Raw genomic sequence first — 14992 nt, forward strand, 5'->3', positions numbered from 1 at the left:
TTCAATGAGCAGAGCCTCGATACGTTCCGTCTCTACTCGGAGACGAGGAGCACATTGAGGTGACTAAGTTGAGGGACCCTACCGCTATCCGTAGCCAAGGCTCAGTGCAAAGTGCACCGCTCGTTAAGTTTCACTCGTTTTGCTCTGGCAATATCACATTCCCACATCATTTGGTAAGCAGATCTTGCAGGGGTAAGTGATTGTGCTCGCAAAATGTAGCCTTTGCAGCCTCATAAGTGCAGTTTACATGCTTTGTGTGCATTGGCTAGTCTGCGTTGCACTTGCCTGTTATGGTGTGGTGCATGCTTGAGCCCTGAAAGCTGGGACAGGAAAAATGCGTTTGGCCTTCCTCTATGTAGCATTATATGCTAGACAGCCATAGCTCGTGTTTGAGTACATACTTGGGCACCGGACAACCATGCAACGTGTCGGCATTCTTGCAACAGCTCAAACCACATGCACAGAAATGAGAAAGCACGCCATGAGAGGCAGCCATCAACCAGTAAACGTTGAGCGAGCGGTGCGCCCGTGCGCAACTGAGAGATCAGCAGGCCGTTCTGAGACCATATCTGCACCACTACCGCTCACCACCAGGTAGTCGCGACATCTGCCTAGACGCTGTTTAAAGGGTGCTAATAAGAAAACTAGGCAATCCCATAATGCCGCACAGGTGCGCGATGCACTGTGGGGAAACTGTAGGTCGAGCAAGCAGGCTTGCCCAGGCACCCGCCATTTGTTGCCGCATTGGCACTGTGGGAGTACGGAAAAAAAAAAGGAAGTAGGAAAAGAGAAATTTCACTTATATATTCCTGTCTTTTTCATGGGAAAGCTTTGTATTAGGATTGAATATATGGCCAGGGCCCTCTCAATATTGTGTTTGTGTGCTGCAGTCCACCGAAAGCAGGTAGTAGCTCGCAATACTGTTTTCATTTGAGCGCATTGGTCACACATTAAGAAGGAAGCTGCTTTGTGGTGACAATCTCTTCGACAGCCATTCTAATCAGCTGCACTACATAAGAAGCTAGTAGGCCCTTTTCCTTATGTTTTTTGGGCACATGCTCTATGCAGCATGGTTCAGACATTAAACCACCAATCGCAGCTAAGCGATATGCTTCATTAGAGCTCAACAATGTGGAGCACATAAATACATTTTTACATTACTGCACAACAAACAAAGCTAAATCGTCATTATTAAGCTTGAAAAAAATTCTGCGAGAAACTGAAGTGAACTTCTCTCCCTCCATCTCACATCACTTGTAAAAACCTGTGAATTGTGCAAACGAGGCAGACTACAGACCAAGTCTGCCTGACAGTTACCGCTGCAGGTGTAGTACATGCTGCTGCTGTGTTTAGTTTTCAACATACCTGCCAACTTTTGTGATTTTATCGTAATATGCCCGATTTTTAGAACTCTTTCATGACTTCATATTGGCACTAATAAATTTAAAATTTTTCATTTGTGTCTAGTTTAGGTTAAAGCTTATTTTAAACAAAACAAAACAGTCCCCGGCCAATTTCTCAGCCCGATTTTTCAGACCTAGTTGTGCCAGCAACATCCAGTGTGGGGATGCGCGACTCTCGCGCGTCCCCTGATGTTTTTCCCGCATAGCGCGTCTCCTGTGATCCGGCTTCGCCGCGTGGCCTGCGTGATGCCCGTGGCGGTCGATGTGGTTGAAGTCCAGTGCGGGAGAGGGCGCGAGTGTTGCGCTGCTAACGCCGCCGACAGGCGGGGTTACTTGGGCGCCTGGAGACAAGGCGCTGGCCTTTTGGTTCGGGACAGCAAGCAGTGTGGACGTCCCGCGTGCGCGCCGACCCATGCTTCTGCGAGACCACTTTGCGTGGCCGGCTTCGAACGCGCCACCGTTGGCGTAACCGTACGCGCGAACGACCAGGCGTTGGGATCTAGCGCGGTGAGTCGGACTTGTAGATTTGTAGCGGGCCCATCGGCATGTTTTGTGGATAGCAACTCGGCTAGCAGGCATTGATCTATGAAAGGTGCAATAAATGCCCTTGTGATTGTTTGCCCTACTGTGGTGTCGTTCCTTTGTCCCAAGAGTACGGGAGAATCCTACATTAGAAACCCACACCAGTTACTGATATATTGTGGGAACCAAGATATTGTCATGTGGTAGTGACGATTGAGGACATAGCGATAAAACTGAATGGCGAAAATAAGCTTATTGGGTGAACCTGTGCCCAGAAAAAACAGGTTCACTCAATGCTCAACAAAAGCAGTGAACACAGTTGGCGATCCTCGAAAATCTGATCAGTGGGTCAAGCGTGTCGGCTTTTATACATCAGTCGTCGAATGTTCCAGTGTAATCACTGGGACCCATGTGTCTTCCACAAAGTTCTACACTATTCGCGTCGTGCATACATTTAATCAGATTACACAAGGTTTGGTGACAGACATCGGATGGAACCATCGATAACATTCCAGAAACTTACGATACATGCAGGCGCGTCCTGAGCTGTGCGATAACATTTGTTAGGTGGTGAAACGTGTCGCCCGATAAAGACAAACAACTACACATGTCAATATCATCCACTGTTACGTGAATGCTTTATAAACATGCAAACATTTCCGTTCGTCTGTGGGGCAGATAGTGCTTGCCACAACTATATGGAGCAGAGTGCTTGTTCACAGCTTCTTTACAGAACACACTTTCAGAATTTCTTAAATAGACAGTCTATATCTTGAGTACTAGAACAATTTTAATATTTTTCACTAAATATGAGTATTTTCTGACTTGGACTGTACGATTGTTAACTGCTAATGTTGGCAGGTCTGGTTCAATGTACACATTGTTTATTATGCCTAATATTCAGTTTTCACAGGATAATTCAGAGTCTAAGGATATGTGCACTAAATAGATGAAGATTCCCAGCTCAGCTGAAAAACAAGGACAAAGCAGTGGCACACGAGAACAATAGGTGAGCTGGCATTGCAGCTAAACAACAAACAAGATGTTCGCCTTTGAATTGTGCTTTGAATATGTGCCACCTTGCCACATGTGCCTGTATGGCACAGGAAGAAAGTGTGGCACCCACCTCTGCAACATACCATAAAAGTGCACAGCCATTGGTGACGCCTGTGTCCCAGAAAAGGTTTATTACCAGCCCTGTGGCTTTGCCAAGATTACCTTGATAATATGTGCTAGTATAGTATGTGGATAGTATAGCCAATTTAGCCCAAGTGAACTTTCGTTGCAGTTGGCCTTTAATATAAGAATGCTGATATTACTATGTTATGTTATTACTACATTATATTATCTAAAGATAGGTTTTGTTGGATGGTTGATGTTGCTCATTTCCCCTATGGTGTGACGTGAAAGTGGCTTTTACTCTATTTTAAGCTGTCTTTCTTCGCATCACGAGAAATGTGTCTTATGATCTACGGCATGTGCACTTTCTTGTGGTAAAGATGTCTAGTGTTGCAGACATTTTCTTTCTGAGAATTGCTCTTACTGTGTGGATGTATGATGTAATAGTTCTGCGGAAGCCCACAAGGTGGAGAGAAGTAATTAATAAAAAGAAAATCAGACATCCATCCATTCGTAGCAATTGCTACAAAGGAAACCCATATGGGTTCCTCGAAAGAAAAGCCTCACAGTTGAAGAAAAATTTGTCCTGGTCCGGGACTCGAACCCGGGACCACCGCCTTTCCGCGGCAGCCCTACCATCTAAGCTAACCAGGCAGCCAGCAGATGGTAGGGCGAAGTCGAATTTGTCACCTACTCGAAGCACAGGCAAGAGCTTTGACGTAATAGTTCTGCAGAAACCCGCAAGGTGGAGAGAAGTAATTAATAAAGAGAAAATCATACATACACCCGTTTGCAGCAATTGCTACAAAGGAAACCTATACGGGTTCCTTAATAGAAAAGCCTCACAGTTGAAGAATTTGTCAACAACTCGAAGCACAGGCAAGAGTTTTGACGTAATAGTTCTGCGGAAACCCGCAAGGTGCAGAGAAGTAATTAATAAAGAGAAAATCAGACATCCACCCGTTCGTAGCAATTGCTACAAAGGAAACCCATACGGGTTCCTCGAAAGAAAAGCCTCGCAGTTGAAGAAAAATTCGTCCTGGTCCGGGACTCGAACCCGGGACCACCGCCTTTTCGGGACAGCCGCTCTACCATCTGAGCTAACCAGGTGGCCACCAAATGGTAGGGCGAAGTCGAATTTGTCAACAACTCGAAGCACAGGCGCATTACGTTTTGACGTAATAGTTCTCAGGCAACTCGCAAGGTGGAGGGGTAATCTGAAACAAGTTTGTATTTGCTGATGCATTTGAGTATTGTGATGGTTTGTGTAATTTATGCTGGCCGTTATTGAAGGGATAGGCAAAAGGATTGTCAGGCATTACATCAGGCATTGCATGTTTTTTGTTGCAGGCAAGATTGGCACCCAGCTTGTCTTACCATCGAGGTCGCACCTTTACTATATGCAACGATTGAAGCTTTGTGGCGACCTAGGCCAGGTCCTCTTTACGGTGAGCATGCAGGGCCTGCCATACAAGCTCATTTTACTCCTTTTATTTAGTACCATCTCATTTTATGAGACTTTGCAAGGCAAACTCACTTCGCTGTGTTGAAGTTTGCAGCCTTGATAGCAGTGCTTCAAGAATATATAAATAAATGTTCACAGCAGAGTTGGCACTAATTCTAAAACCAGTTTTTCCTGATTTCAGATGTTATGAGTGTCTTTGTGACAGTGCAGACAAAACAAGCTTGAAACGTTCATTTTCAGCAGATTCCGTTATTTTGACTCTGTGGATATTGGATGTGTTGCTTACTTGTATTGGCCTAAAACAAATAGATATGTAATGGGATTAGGGTATTTTTATTTTTGATGGCGAAGTTACTTTTAAATGACCATTTTTTTCTTAATAAGACAGTAACCCTTTCTAAAACTCAAAATGCTGAGAATCATATCAACCCCTATGGCTTCATGGATCGTCATTGTCATCAATGCCAAATGATACCTAATTTTGCCGTCTAGCATCACACGACCGAAGTTACATTTAATGAGACGAAGTGCACTCGATCGAAGTGTCACTAAATTTGCTCATCTGACTGGGGCATTGTCTTGTTGAATTCATTGAGAGATAGTTTATGACAGGCCTTTGAGCGGACTATCTCGATGTGTCTGTGTCATAATAGGCTAGGTGCATGCTGAGGCACCTGAATTCATTAGTGCACTCCAGGTTTTGTTCATGGTATCTGTAAGGTAAGGTTCCTGTTTGTTTCTAGAATCAAGCTTATGTGTATTTTTTTAGTTTTATCTGCAAGATATCGCTCTGTTTACGAAACCTTGTAAATACATTAAGTAGTAGCTGATCCTGGGGTATGTTATAATCACTGCCGTAAAGCGCACAATCAGCATACAAACTTAGCTTCACTGGAGTGTCCTCGATAACTTTAGCAGCATCATTAATATGGACACTAGTATAAGTATGGTCCCAAAACTGGGCGCTGGGGTAAACCAGATGTTGCCTCTGCTAAGGATGACTGCTTGTTACCAAACTAAACAAATTGGGACTTCAATCGTTTATATAGTAAACTTTTCTTAATTCAGTTTCAACTAATTACATTTTTTTTGGTTAATGACAGAAGGTCTTGACTAGTGTCCATATATTTCTGGGGGCCAAAATTTACTTTGATCATGAAATTGGTACTCATTAGTTAATTTGAACATGACTGGTCAGCACTGATGCGCCTGACCAAAATGGAGACCCCAGTGGTGATTGCAATGGCTGCTACGTACAGCTTGGCAATGCCATATAGACATGTTGCCTCCTCCTGACAACACCTATTTTCACCCTGCCCTAGGAAGATCAAGCAAAATGACAGCTGACAATGAATGTTTGTCGTGTTCACAACATTTATTGTCAAAACCAGCGTCATCACGACTGCCATCGCAATATGGTGATAGAACAAATTCTTGCATAGGATGGTGAGGGCGGCATGCTGCTTTCAGTCTTTGATTACAAAAGCTAATTCAAGAGATATGTCTTTTATATGTCAAGCTACGGCTCATGCAAGGTGGTGCATTTTTGTGTGTTCTCCACACATTCAAACATAAGAAATGTCGAGTCACAAATGCTCAGATGCAATTATGTCTTTTGGTTTCACCTGTGAAGTGTTACGAACTTTGTACCGCTGCACCACGATTACGGCTTTGTGGTCCCGTAGCGCTCGTCACCCGTTTCGTGACAGAGCGTTGGTAGCGAAGACTCCGAGCCTGGCGTCGATGAGAATAACAAAAGGGACTTTATACATTATATACAGGTTATCATACAGGACATGAACGGGTCGGCACTGGGGCCGAGTGCTCACAACAAACGCGACTGTTCTCGCACGACGACGTCCGGCGAAAACGCGTGACACATCTCACCCCAGTCGGGAGCGACACTGTCTCCCGGTGGGTCGGCGGATCCTGTTTTCGAGGCGGCCTCCTCGCCGCTTTATAATCCCCGAGAACCATTGTCACTCAAACGGCCCAATACAAAGTCAGCACACGACGGTCGTCCGAGGGGTCCAACCAGTGACCGCGCTGGCCACCCGGTTCAAAGTTCGCGCGCGCGGAGACCTCCAGGCAAAGGGAGGTGCGGCGCCGGGCTGTCTGGCACACGCGGACACGTCCGAACACGCTGCTCGCCGAGGCTTCTCCTGCAGGACACCACTGCCTGACGGCTCAGCATCTTGCCTTTTCAAGGGAGAATTTGGGCGCTCGCAGGATAGATTCTGCATCTTGCAGATTCGGAATCCGGGCTTGTGGTAATGGCACAACAGCATCCCCGCCCTCAGATAAGGCGCCGGGAAGACGAGCTGCCTCCACGTGGCTCGGATGCCGGGCGCGCACGTTCGTCAGGCTCGTCCAAGTTCACGTTCAGTGTCGGGACGCCAGGTAACTTCACGTGCCCAGGTCCGACTCGCCAGGACAGGAGCTCTGCTCACCGCGTCGTCGCCAAGGCACCTTGACCAGCTCCGCTCGGGTCGTTCCTAAGACCTTGCTTCTCGCCACTGGTCCCGCTTGGTCGTTCTGCAGCTTGCAAAACCGACCGGCAAAAGGCAACACCCAACACGAACAAGTGCCCTCTGTCTCCCGTCAAACACCAGACAAGGCCATAATCCAAATCAACCTAACTAAATAGCTATCCCCCTTTTGCTCCCGCTGCAACAGGAGGCAGGTGTACGATCCAGTACACAAGGCTCAAACAACCAGTTTTCAAATTAACAACGCAACAAAATAGAAACAATTATTAATCAGCAATAATAATTACAAATAGAATGGTCCCCTTGAAATCGCTTTGGACCAAAAACATACTTCTGAGGAAGCAAATGAGGTCATTCATTTTTCCCGGCGATATTTTCGCGGAATCCGAAGCTGCTTATATTTGTGACCCTGCTTATCCGTGTAGCGGCGGTACAATAAGCCAGATTCCTTGCCAAATGAAACCCCTTTTTTTTTCACTCCCCGTTTGATGCTCTTCCTCAGATCGGCTAGTGAACAATCTTCCTGTTGCTCGCGAATCAGACTTTCTCTTTCAACTGCAGCCTGCTCCTGCCGGCTGGCGGAAACCGGAGCGAGTGTGGAGCCCGCGTCGCCTAATTGCGGCGTCGCGTCTCTATCGCGGCTAGCACTGCACGCGTCACTCCCACTCACCTCCAGGACCCGCTCGCCTAGGCCAGCCTCCGAGCTCTGCCTCTCCCGTGACTGCTCGCCACTCAAGTTACCCTGATCGGTCCCTATACCGCACAGCTGTTCGCTCACCGACGCTAAGTCAAGTTCCCTCGACAGCGGGCGCGCTTTGGATCGCGTGGGGGCCATGTACGCCACGTCGGCAAAGAATGATTTGCCGTGATCCCTCAGCAGCTGCTCCGAGTTATTTGAGAAGAGGTAGGAAAATTGCTCCGGGAGGGCGGCTGACACAGCGGCTTCGGTGTTAAGTTTCCCAAACTCTCCTTCAATGATAACCGTTGCGATCGGTAAACAGACACTCTCCTTCTCGGCCACTTGCCGTATCCTAACGCACTCTCCCGTAAAATCACTCGAGGAGACGAAAGACGGGTGAACAACGTCCATAGTTGCTGCAGAGTCCCGCAGTGCTCGGCACTTCTTGCCGTTTACCTTAATTTCCTGCACATAGGGCTCCAATAGACGTATGTTTTTGTGAGTTTCCTGTATCGTTGCAAAAGCAATTCTCTCTGGGCAGCTTGCAGCGATGTGCCCTTGCTTTTTGCAATTGTAGCAGGTTAACGGTTTCCGTTTTTCAAAAGAACGCGTCATTTCGTTTCGCTGTTTCGGACCATCGTCATCATTCTGAGATGCATTCTGTCCTTCCCTTACAGTTTCTTTGGTAAGGGATTCGTCGTCCCGAAACTCGCGACGCGTGATTTCCTTCCGTTCGTCGGGCTTCCCGTAAAACCCATCTCTTCTATCTGCTTTTTCTACACGCACTGCCTTGCTGTGTAAGCTGCGGCGGGTGTAATACTCTTCCGCTAACTCTGCTGCCTTTTTAGCTTAACCTCCTTTAGCCTATCTTGCAGCCAGAGCCGGACATCCTCATCAATGCAACGGTAGAACTGCTCCAACGCGATGCATTCGACAATTTTGTCGCGGTCGTCGTAAACCTCTTCGCCCTTCAGCCATTCCACCAGGTCGGCTTTTAGACGAAACGCGAAGTCAACATTCGACTCCTTACCCTTTTTTGCATACCGGAACCTCTGCCGGAAAGCTTCGGGCGACAATTTGTACTTCCGCAGTAGCGCTTCCTTCACATCACTGTAGCTCTCAAACGCCTCTTTCGATAAGCAAGTTATTACGTCTGATGCCTCCCCAGGAAGCAACGCTAACAGATTCTGTGCCCAAAGGGATCGCTCAATGCTATTCCGTTCACACACGTGCTCAAATTTCACGAGGTATTTGGCCATATCCTCTCCGACGACAAAGGGTGGAAGTTGATCGCGTATTCTTGGAACATTAGAAGTGAGACTAGGCGCTGGCGAGTTATTTCGGATCTCTAACTCTTTCATTTTAAGCTCGTGCTCACGAATCTCTCTCCTTTCCTCCTTTTCCTCCTCGCGACGTTGCTGTTCTCTCCTTTCCTCCTTTTCCTCTTCGCGACGTTCCTGTTCTCTCCTTTCCTCCTCGCGACGTTGCTGTTCTCTCCTTTCCTCCTTTTCCTCTTCGCGACGTTCCTGTTCTCTCCTTTCCTGCTCGCAACGTTCCTTCTCCCTTTCCTCCCTTTCCCGACGTTCATTGATACCCGCCAAGGCCTCTGCGGCTTCCTCAGCCGTTACGTCCCCAGTCCTCATGACCTCAAGGATCGCATTCTTTCTTTTGGTTGAGCCCAACTCAATGCCCAACTCCTCACAAATTTCGAGAAGTTCCTTCACCTTGTACTTCTCCATCGTTCACACTGTCCTCCTGCTGTTTACCCTTTTTGAATATACCTGCCGTACGCTACTATAACACTACTAGTAAGACATATGCAAGTATTTCACACGCTGCCCTGTCTACCCCCTCAGCATCCCCTGGTTTTCAAAACACTCTTACTAGGCTTGAAACACACAAGGTTATCACAATGCAACACCAAATCCTTCCCTAAGCTACTATAACCTGTGTCAGAGAAAGTCTGGTGTTTGAGGTAAACTTCAGGCACTCACCGCGCCGAGGTAGCTAATGCCGGTCAATCCCGTAGCTGCCATCCAGTGTTACGGACTTGCACCGCTGCACCACGATTACGGCTTTGTGGTCCCGTAGCGCTCGTCACCCGTTTCGTGACAGAGCGTTGGTAGCGAAGACTCCGAGCCTGGCGTCGATGAGAATAACAAAAGGGACTTTATACATTATATACAGGTTATCATACAGGACATGAACGGGTCGGCACTGGGGCCGAGTGCTCACAACAAACGCGACTGTTCTCGCACGACGACGTCCGGCGAAAACGCGTGACACATCTCACCCCAGTCGGGAGCGACACTGTCTCCCGGTGGGTCGGCGGATCCTGTTTTCGAGGCGGCCTCCTCGCCGCTTTATAATCCCCGAGAACCATTGTCACTCAAACGGCCCAATACAAAGTCAGCACACGACGGTCGTCCGAGGGGTCCAACCAGCGACCGCGCTGGCCACCCGGTTCAAAGTTCGCGCGCGCGGAGACCTCCAGGCAAAGGGAGGTGCGGCGCCGGGCTGTCTGGCACACGCGGACACGTCCGAACACGCTGCTCGCCGAGGCTTCTCCCGCAGGACACCACTGCCTGACGGCTCAGCATCTTGCCTTTTCAAGGGAGAATTTGGGCGCTCGCAGGATAGATTCTGCATCTTGCAGATTCGGAATCCGGGCTTGTGGTAATGGCACAACAGAAGCCACCAGCCTGAACAGTGCACCAAACCACTGTGGTGCACAACATTCAAAATGCCAGGCCAGCTAGTTAAAGTTTTTATCATAGGTCAACGAAACTTTAGGCCTTGGCCTCCTGGCTTATCTTCGCCCTCCAATCACAGTGGGTTGCGGTGACTCTGAAACTGTGAATGTCTCATCCAGTGACAGGTTCGTTGTTACTGGTGGCTCCTGCCTTTCAGTTATGGGCTCGCTTACTTAGCCTTCAAGAGAGCTCTGTTTTGGTCCATAGTGATTTGCATCGGCGAATGCTGGTTGGTACTGCATCTTGGTTAGAAGCAGGCACTGCCTGTTACTGTGCAGCTGGTTCAATATTATTGTGTAAGACCTCCATGCTGCCTGCTGCTGGACTTGTGCCTTGATTTCCCACCAACTATCATCATGAACTTGTACCACATCGTTTTTTGTTAAGCCAGGGAGTGGATTTTCTCGCATTGGCTGCTTTCACTTCCATGTGGCTTGACGGCCCACTGCCGCGAAGTCCGGCAGCCGAAGTGTGTAAGCTCACTCGGGCACCTTCCATTCTCCAGCAGTGGTGCTCTGTAGTTTAGAAGGGCCACCCAAAAGTTTCTCTAGCACTACAGGTCCTTCGCAGTAGACAGTTTCTCTGAATTCTGTTTCCTGCTTTCATGCCTCGACACAGGGCATTAAACGCGGCTTAGCCTCAATACGTAGTGTACGTTTCTCTTGCGAATTTGTTGTCATCGTCTATTTATGCAAAACCTCCAGCCATAGTGCTTGAGTGCACAACGAGAAGGTAGTTTGCGTGAAACTGTAGAGAAATTCTTCTTTGCAGGGACGTAGTGTTGTGACAAAAATGAAACCAAGCCGCATTTAAATACCCTATATACTAGGTCGGCCTTGCCTCCAAAGTGCTCACTAAAGCTCTTCAGTAGCGGGTCTGCTCACTGATGTTCAGTGAATTCGTCTGCACTTGTTGTTCCCGGAAGGCGTCATCGTCCTGTTTGTCTTGCAGCAGCAGGCACTTGGCATCAGAGTGCTTCCATCCGGACTTGTAGATCATGGTGATGTTGAATTCCTGGAGCCTGAGACTCCACCATGCAAGGCAGCCTCAAGGGTCTTTTAAAGGGACACTAAAGGCAAACACTAAGTCAATGTGCACTGTTTAAATACCATTCCAGAAACCTCGCAATGCTTGTTTCGTGCCAAGAACAGACTTAGTTTATGAGAAAATTGCATCTGAAGGGTCTGAGTACCTTTTTAGAAATTCAAATCCCCACCACCCAACCAGGGGAGTGGTGACATTGTACACGTCATCACCACCCTTTGCTGCCATTGGTCAGTAAAACGGCACCCGACAGGCAGCTATACCGAGCCAAGACAGAACGATGGATTTGCCGCTGCAGCTGGTTTTTGGTCAAGTGGCGCAGACCGTTCAGACATCTCACGACATCACATGGAAGTTGAATTCTCTGCTACTTGCAGTCTGTGCCAGTTTCGCGAGCGAGCAAAACCAGCACAGCACTACGTGATAACGAAGCTACTGAAACTCGAATGCCTGGGCGGCGCAGAGTCGAGCAAAAATGAAACCTTTCAACTGCCCATGTTATTGTCAAGGGTTATTTCAATTAGTTTGTTTTTCTAAAATGAAATAGACCTTGACAAGTAGCATTTTATTTCATCTTTTAATACTGTAGATGGATGTTTTTGCAACGGGTGGGTGAGTACTAGTGACAGAATTTAACTGAGGAGTGCTTTCATCATCGAACAACTACTTCAATGTCCCGGGGAGTCTCTAATCATGTCCTGCATTTACCTCAATTTCTCGATTAATAAGGTTCTGTTTGCAATAATATTGGCACTTTAGAGATTCTCGAGCACTAACCTATCACTTTAGCTTTACTAAATATTTGCCTTTAGTGTCCCTTTAACATGTTCATAGTATAATGGGTTGCAGGTGGGTCATGGCAGTTATTCCCCCTGTGTGGTTGTACAGATCTTTTTCTACAGCGCACAAGAGACATCTTTTCTAGAAATCAACTGAGAGGAAACATTCTTGTTTGCTTCTGATCTGACATGTCGTGGTACCACCTCTATGCACCTTGAAGAAGCTTCAAAGAAGCGCAGCTTTCTGCTAGGTCAGCAGTGGGTCACAATGCGCAGGAATTGAAACTTAAAGAAGTGCTGCCCCAGTGAATGTCATAAATTTGCCAGCTAACACGCGGTGTGTTGGTTATTTAAGACTTTTAAAGGCTTGTCATATCGGTGAAAGCATGCACAGAGTGAATTGTCTTTGTTTTGTCCAAAGACTGATTGCTTTCTATGCCCCATCAGAAATACTTAAAAAATAAGAGTGATCCAAGTCCAGCATTAAGAGGATGGACACCCACACAGCTTTATCTATTGATGGTCTTGGTTGCTGTTAAACTAACTTTTAAATCTGTGATGTTTTGCATTGGGTAGTAGCAAACAGCAGTTTCAGTGAGACAAAACTGGCTGGACTTGGGAGGCTGTATTTAGCAGAGCATTCTCTGCAGCATCCAACGGTATTACATGCTGTGGTCAGTGATTATCTACAGAAACTTCTAGTATAGTCTGCTACCGGGGTTTGAGGACAGTTGCACGATGTGTTTGCGACCAAAATCTGTGGTGCAAGGTGAAAGGCAAGGCTACTTGGCATCTCTTATGTTGCACTGTTTCATCTTGCTGGCCTTCACTAACTATGTTTGTTTTTTACATTGCAGCCATTCAACCTCAAAGATGAACTGAGCATTGCCAAGGCAATGAAGTACTCCAACGTAGTCATCAACTTGATTGGGAAAGATGTAGAGACTAGGTCTGTAAGCAAATTTTTGTACTTGGGTGGATTGCAGAAAGGATTGCATCATTGCAGAAAGCTCTTTCAGCATTGGCTTTGTTTTTCTCGAAAATGTGCACAGCCTCTTGGAGCATCAGTTGGCATAATTAAAAAAATTAAAAGTGCTAAAAACACTACTTGAGCTGCACTACACTTGTGGTGAAATGGGCTTGTTTGTACATCTTGAATGGCAACAGTTGAGCGCTTAGCAAAGACGAGGGTGTCTCCTTTTTTTTGTGTCCTCGTCTTTGCTAAGCGCTCAACCACTGCTATTACACTCCCTTTTCGTAAGTTGCAGTGCTCTGCTATAAAAAACCTAAATTAAATTTCAATTGGGGATGCATGTCATGCACACCATATGTAGAATGTAATGCCATGGCGGTTTCGTTGAGGCACCGAGTGCAGTAGAACCTCATTGATACGATCCTGTTTCATGTTGTAACGTAGATTGAAGACGGAGTCTTACAAAATATATGCTTCTCTTTAATGGCGGGCCAGAAGAAGAGCGTGCAGCTTACAGGCTTCATCAATCTCATGGCGCCGGCCTTCGCGCGCGCCGTCCTGTGGTGTGGGAGCCCCACATCATTGTGTCAACTGCCCCCCTTGCGAAAAGCGACTGTCTTGGTCGCACGAAAAAGTTCTTTCAGTGACGACAAGAAATGGAGCTCCTCAGGTGCATCTCGGCGTTCACGTACGCGCATAGTATGGTTTCATGCGCACTACACGAACAACTTCAGCGCGAGGACGACGACGGGGCGAACCGGGGTCAGAACTGCAGGGGACGACTTTGTAGGTCACGTCACTGAGGCGGCATGTAACCCTGTAGGGACCAAAATACCGGCAGAGCAACTTTTCCAAGAGTCCATGGCGACGGATGGGCGTCCAGACCCACACGAAGGCGCCGGTATTGTAATGGACGTCGCATTGACCCTGATTGTATCGAAGGGTGTCGGTATGCTGTTGACTCTGGATACGATGCTGAGCAAGCTGGCATGCTTCTTCGGCTCTTTGTAGGAACTGTTCTACGTGTTTGCTGGTCGGGCTATTATCAGGCAGAGGTAGCATGGCGTCAAGTGTGGACGTGACGTGGCGCCCGTATACAAGTTCGAACGGCGTAAACTGTGTCGTCTCCTGTACAGCAGTGTTATACGCAAAGGTCACATAGGGTAAAATCTCATCCCACGTCTTGTGCTCTACGTTGACATACATGGAGAGCATGAAGTAGTAAAGGCACGGCGCAGAAGACCAGGACTCAGGAAGAAGAACACAAACGACAGGACCGGCATCATTTGTGTTCTTCTTCCTGAGTCCTGGTCTTCTGCGCCTTGCCTTTACTACTTCAAGCATGAACCAACTAGCCCAAGCAAGAGTTTTAATGGAGAGCATATCAGCCAGCGTTCTGTTCAGACGTTCTGTTAATCCATTGGTTTGAGGGTGATACGCAATGCTCTTGCGGTGAGAGCAATGCGTCAGCTGGAGAACGTCCTGTTTAAGTTCGGCTGTAAATGCTGTACCGCGGTCTGTGATGACAACGGACAGTGCACCATGTCGTAGGACGATGTGGCGTACAAAGAACTTGGCCAATTCATGAGTTTGCTTGCGGAATAGCTTCGGTTTCAGCGTACCGGATTAAGTAGTCGGTAGCGACGACTATCCATTTGTTGTGCGAAGAGGTCACTGGGAATGGCCCAAGTAGATCCATTCCTATTTGTTGGAACGGTGCTTGAGGAGGGTCCACAGGGTGGAGAAAGCCAGCCGGTTTAACTGGT

General features: G+C 47.5%; 1 protein-coding gene and 1 non-coding gene across 3 annotated transcripts in view; one reads left to right on the plus strand and one right to left on the minus strand.

Annotated features, from left to right (window-relative positions):
• The window catches only part of ND-39 (NADH:ubiquinone oxidoreductase subunit 39), an 85616-nt gene that overhangs the window by 13657 nt on the left and 56967 nt on the right, over window positions 1–14992 (plus strand). For both annotated transcript variants that reach the window (XM_070534933.1, XM_070534934.1), the window contains exons 3-4: window positions 4395–4492; window positions 13111–13202. In XM_070534933.1, the coding sequence (XP_070391034.1) occupies window positions 4395–4492; window positions 13111–13202 (190 nt within the window). The remainder of the gene's footprint in view (window positions 1–4394; window positions 4493–13110; window positions 13203–14992) is intronic.
• On the minus strand, window positions 4081–4154 carry TRNAF-GAA (transfer RNA phenylalanine (anticodon GAA)). Its single transcript has one exon. It is a non-coding gene; the product is annotated as a tRNA-Phe (tRNA).

Source organism: Dermacentor albipictus, chromosome 3 (genome assembly GCF_038994185.2).
Source record: "Dermacentor albipictus isolate Rhodes 1998 colony chromosome 3, USDA_Dalb.pri_finalv2, whole genome shotgun sequence".
NCBI lineage: Eukaryota > Metazoa > Arthropoda > Arachnida > Ixodida > Ixodidae > Dermacentor > Dermacentor albipictus.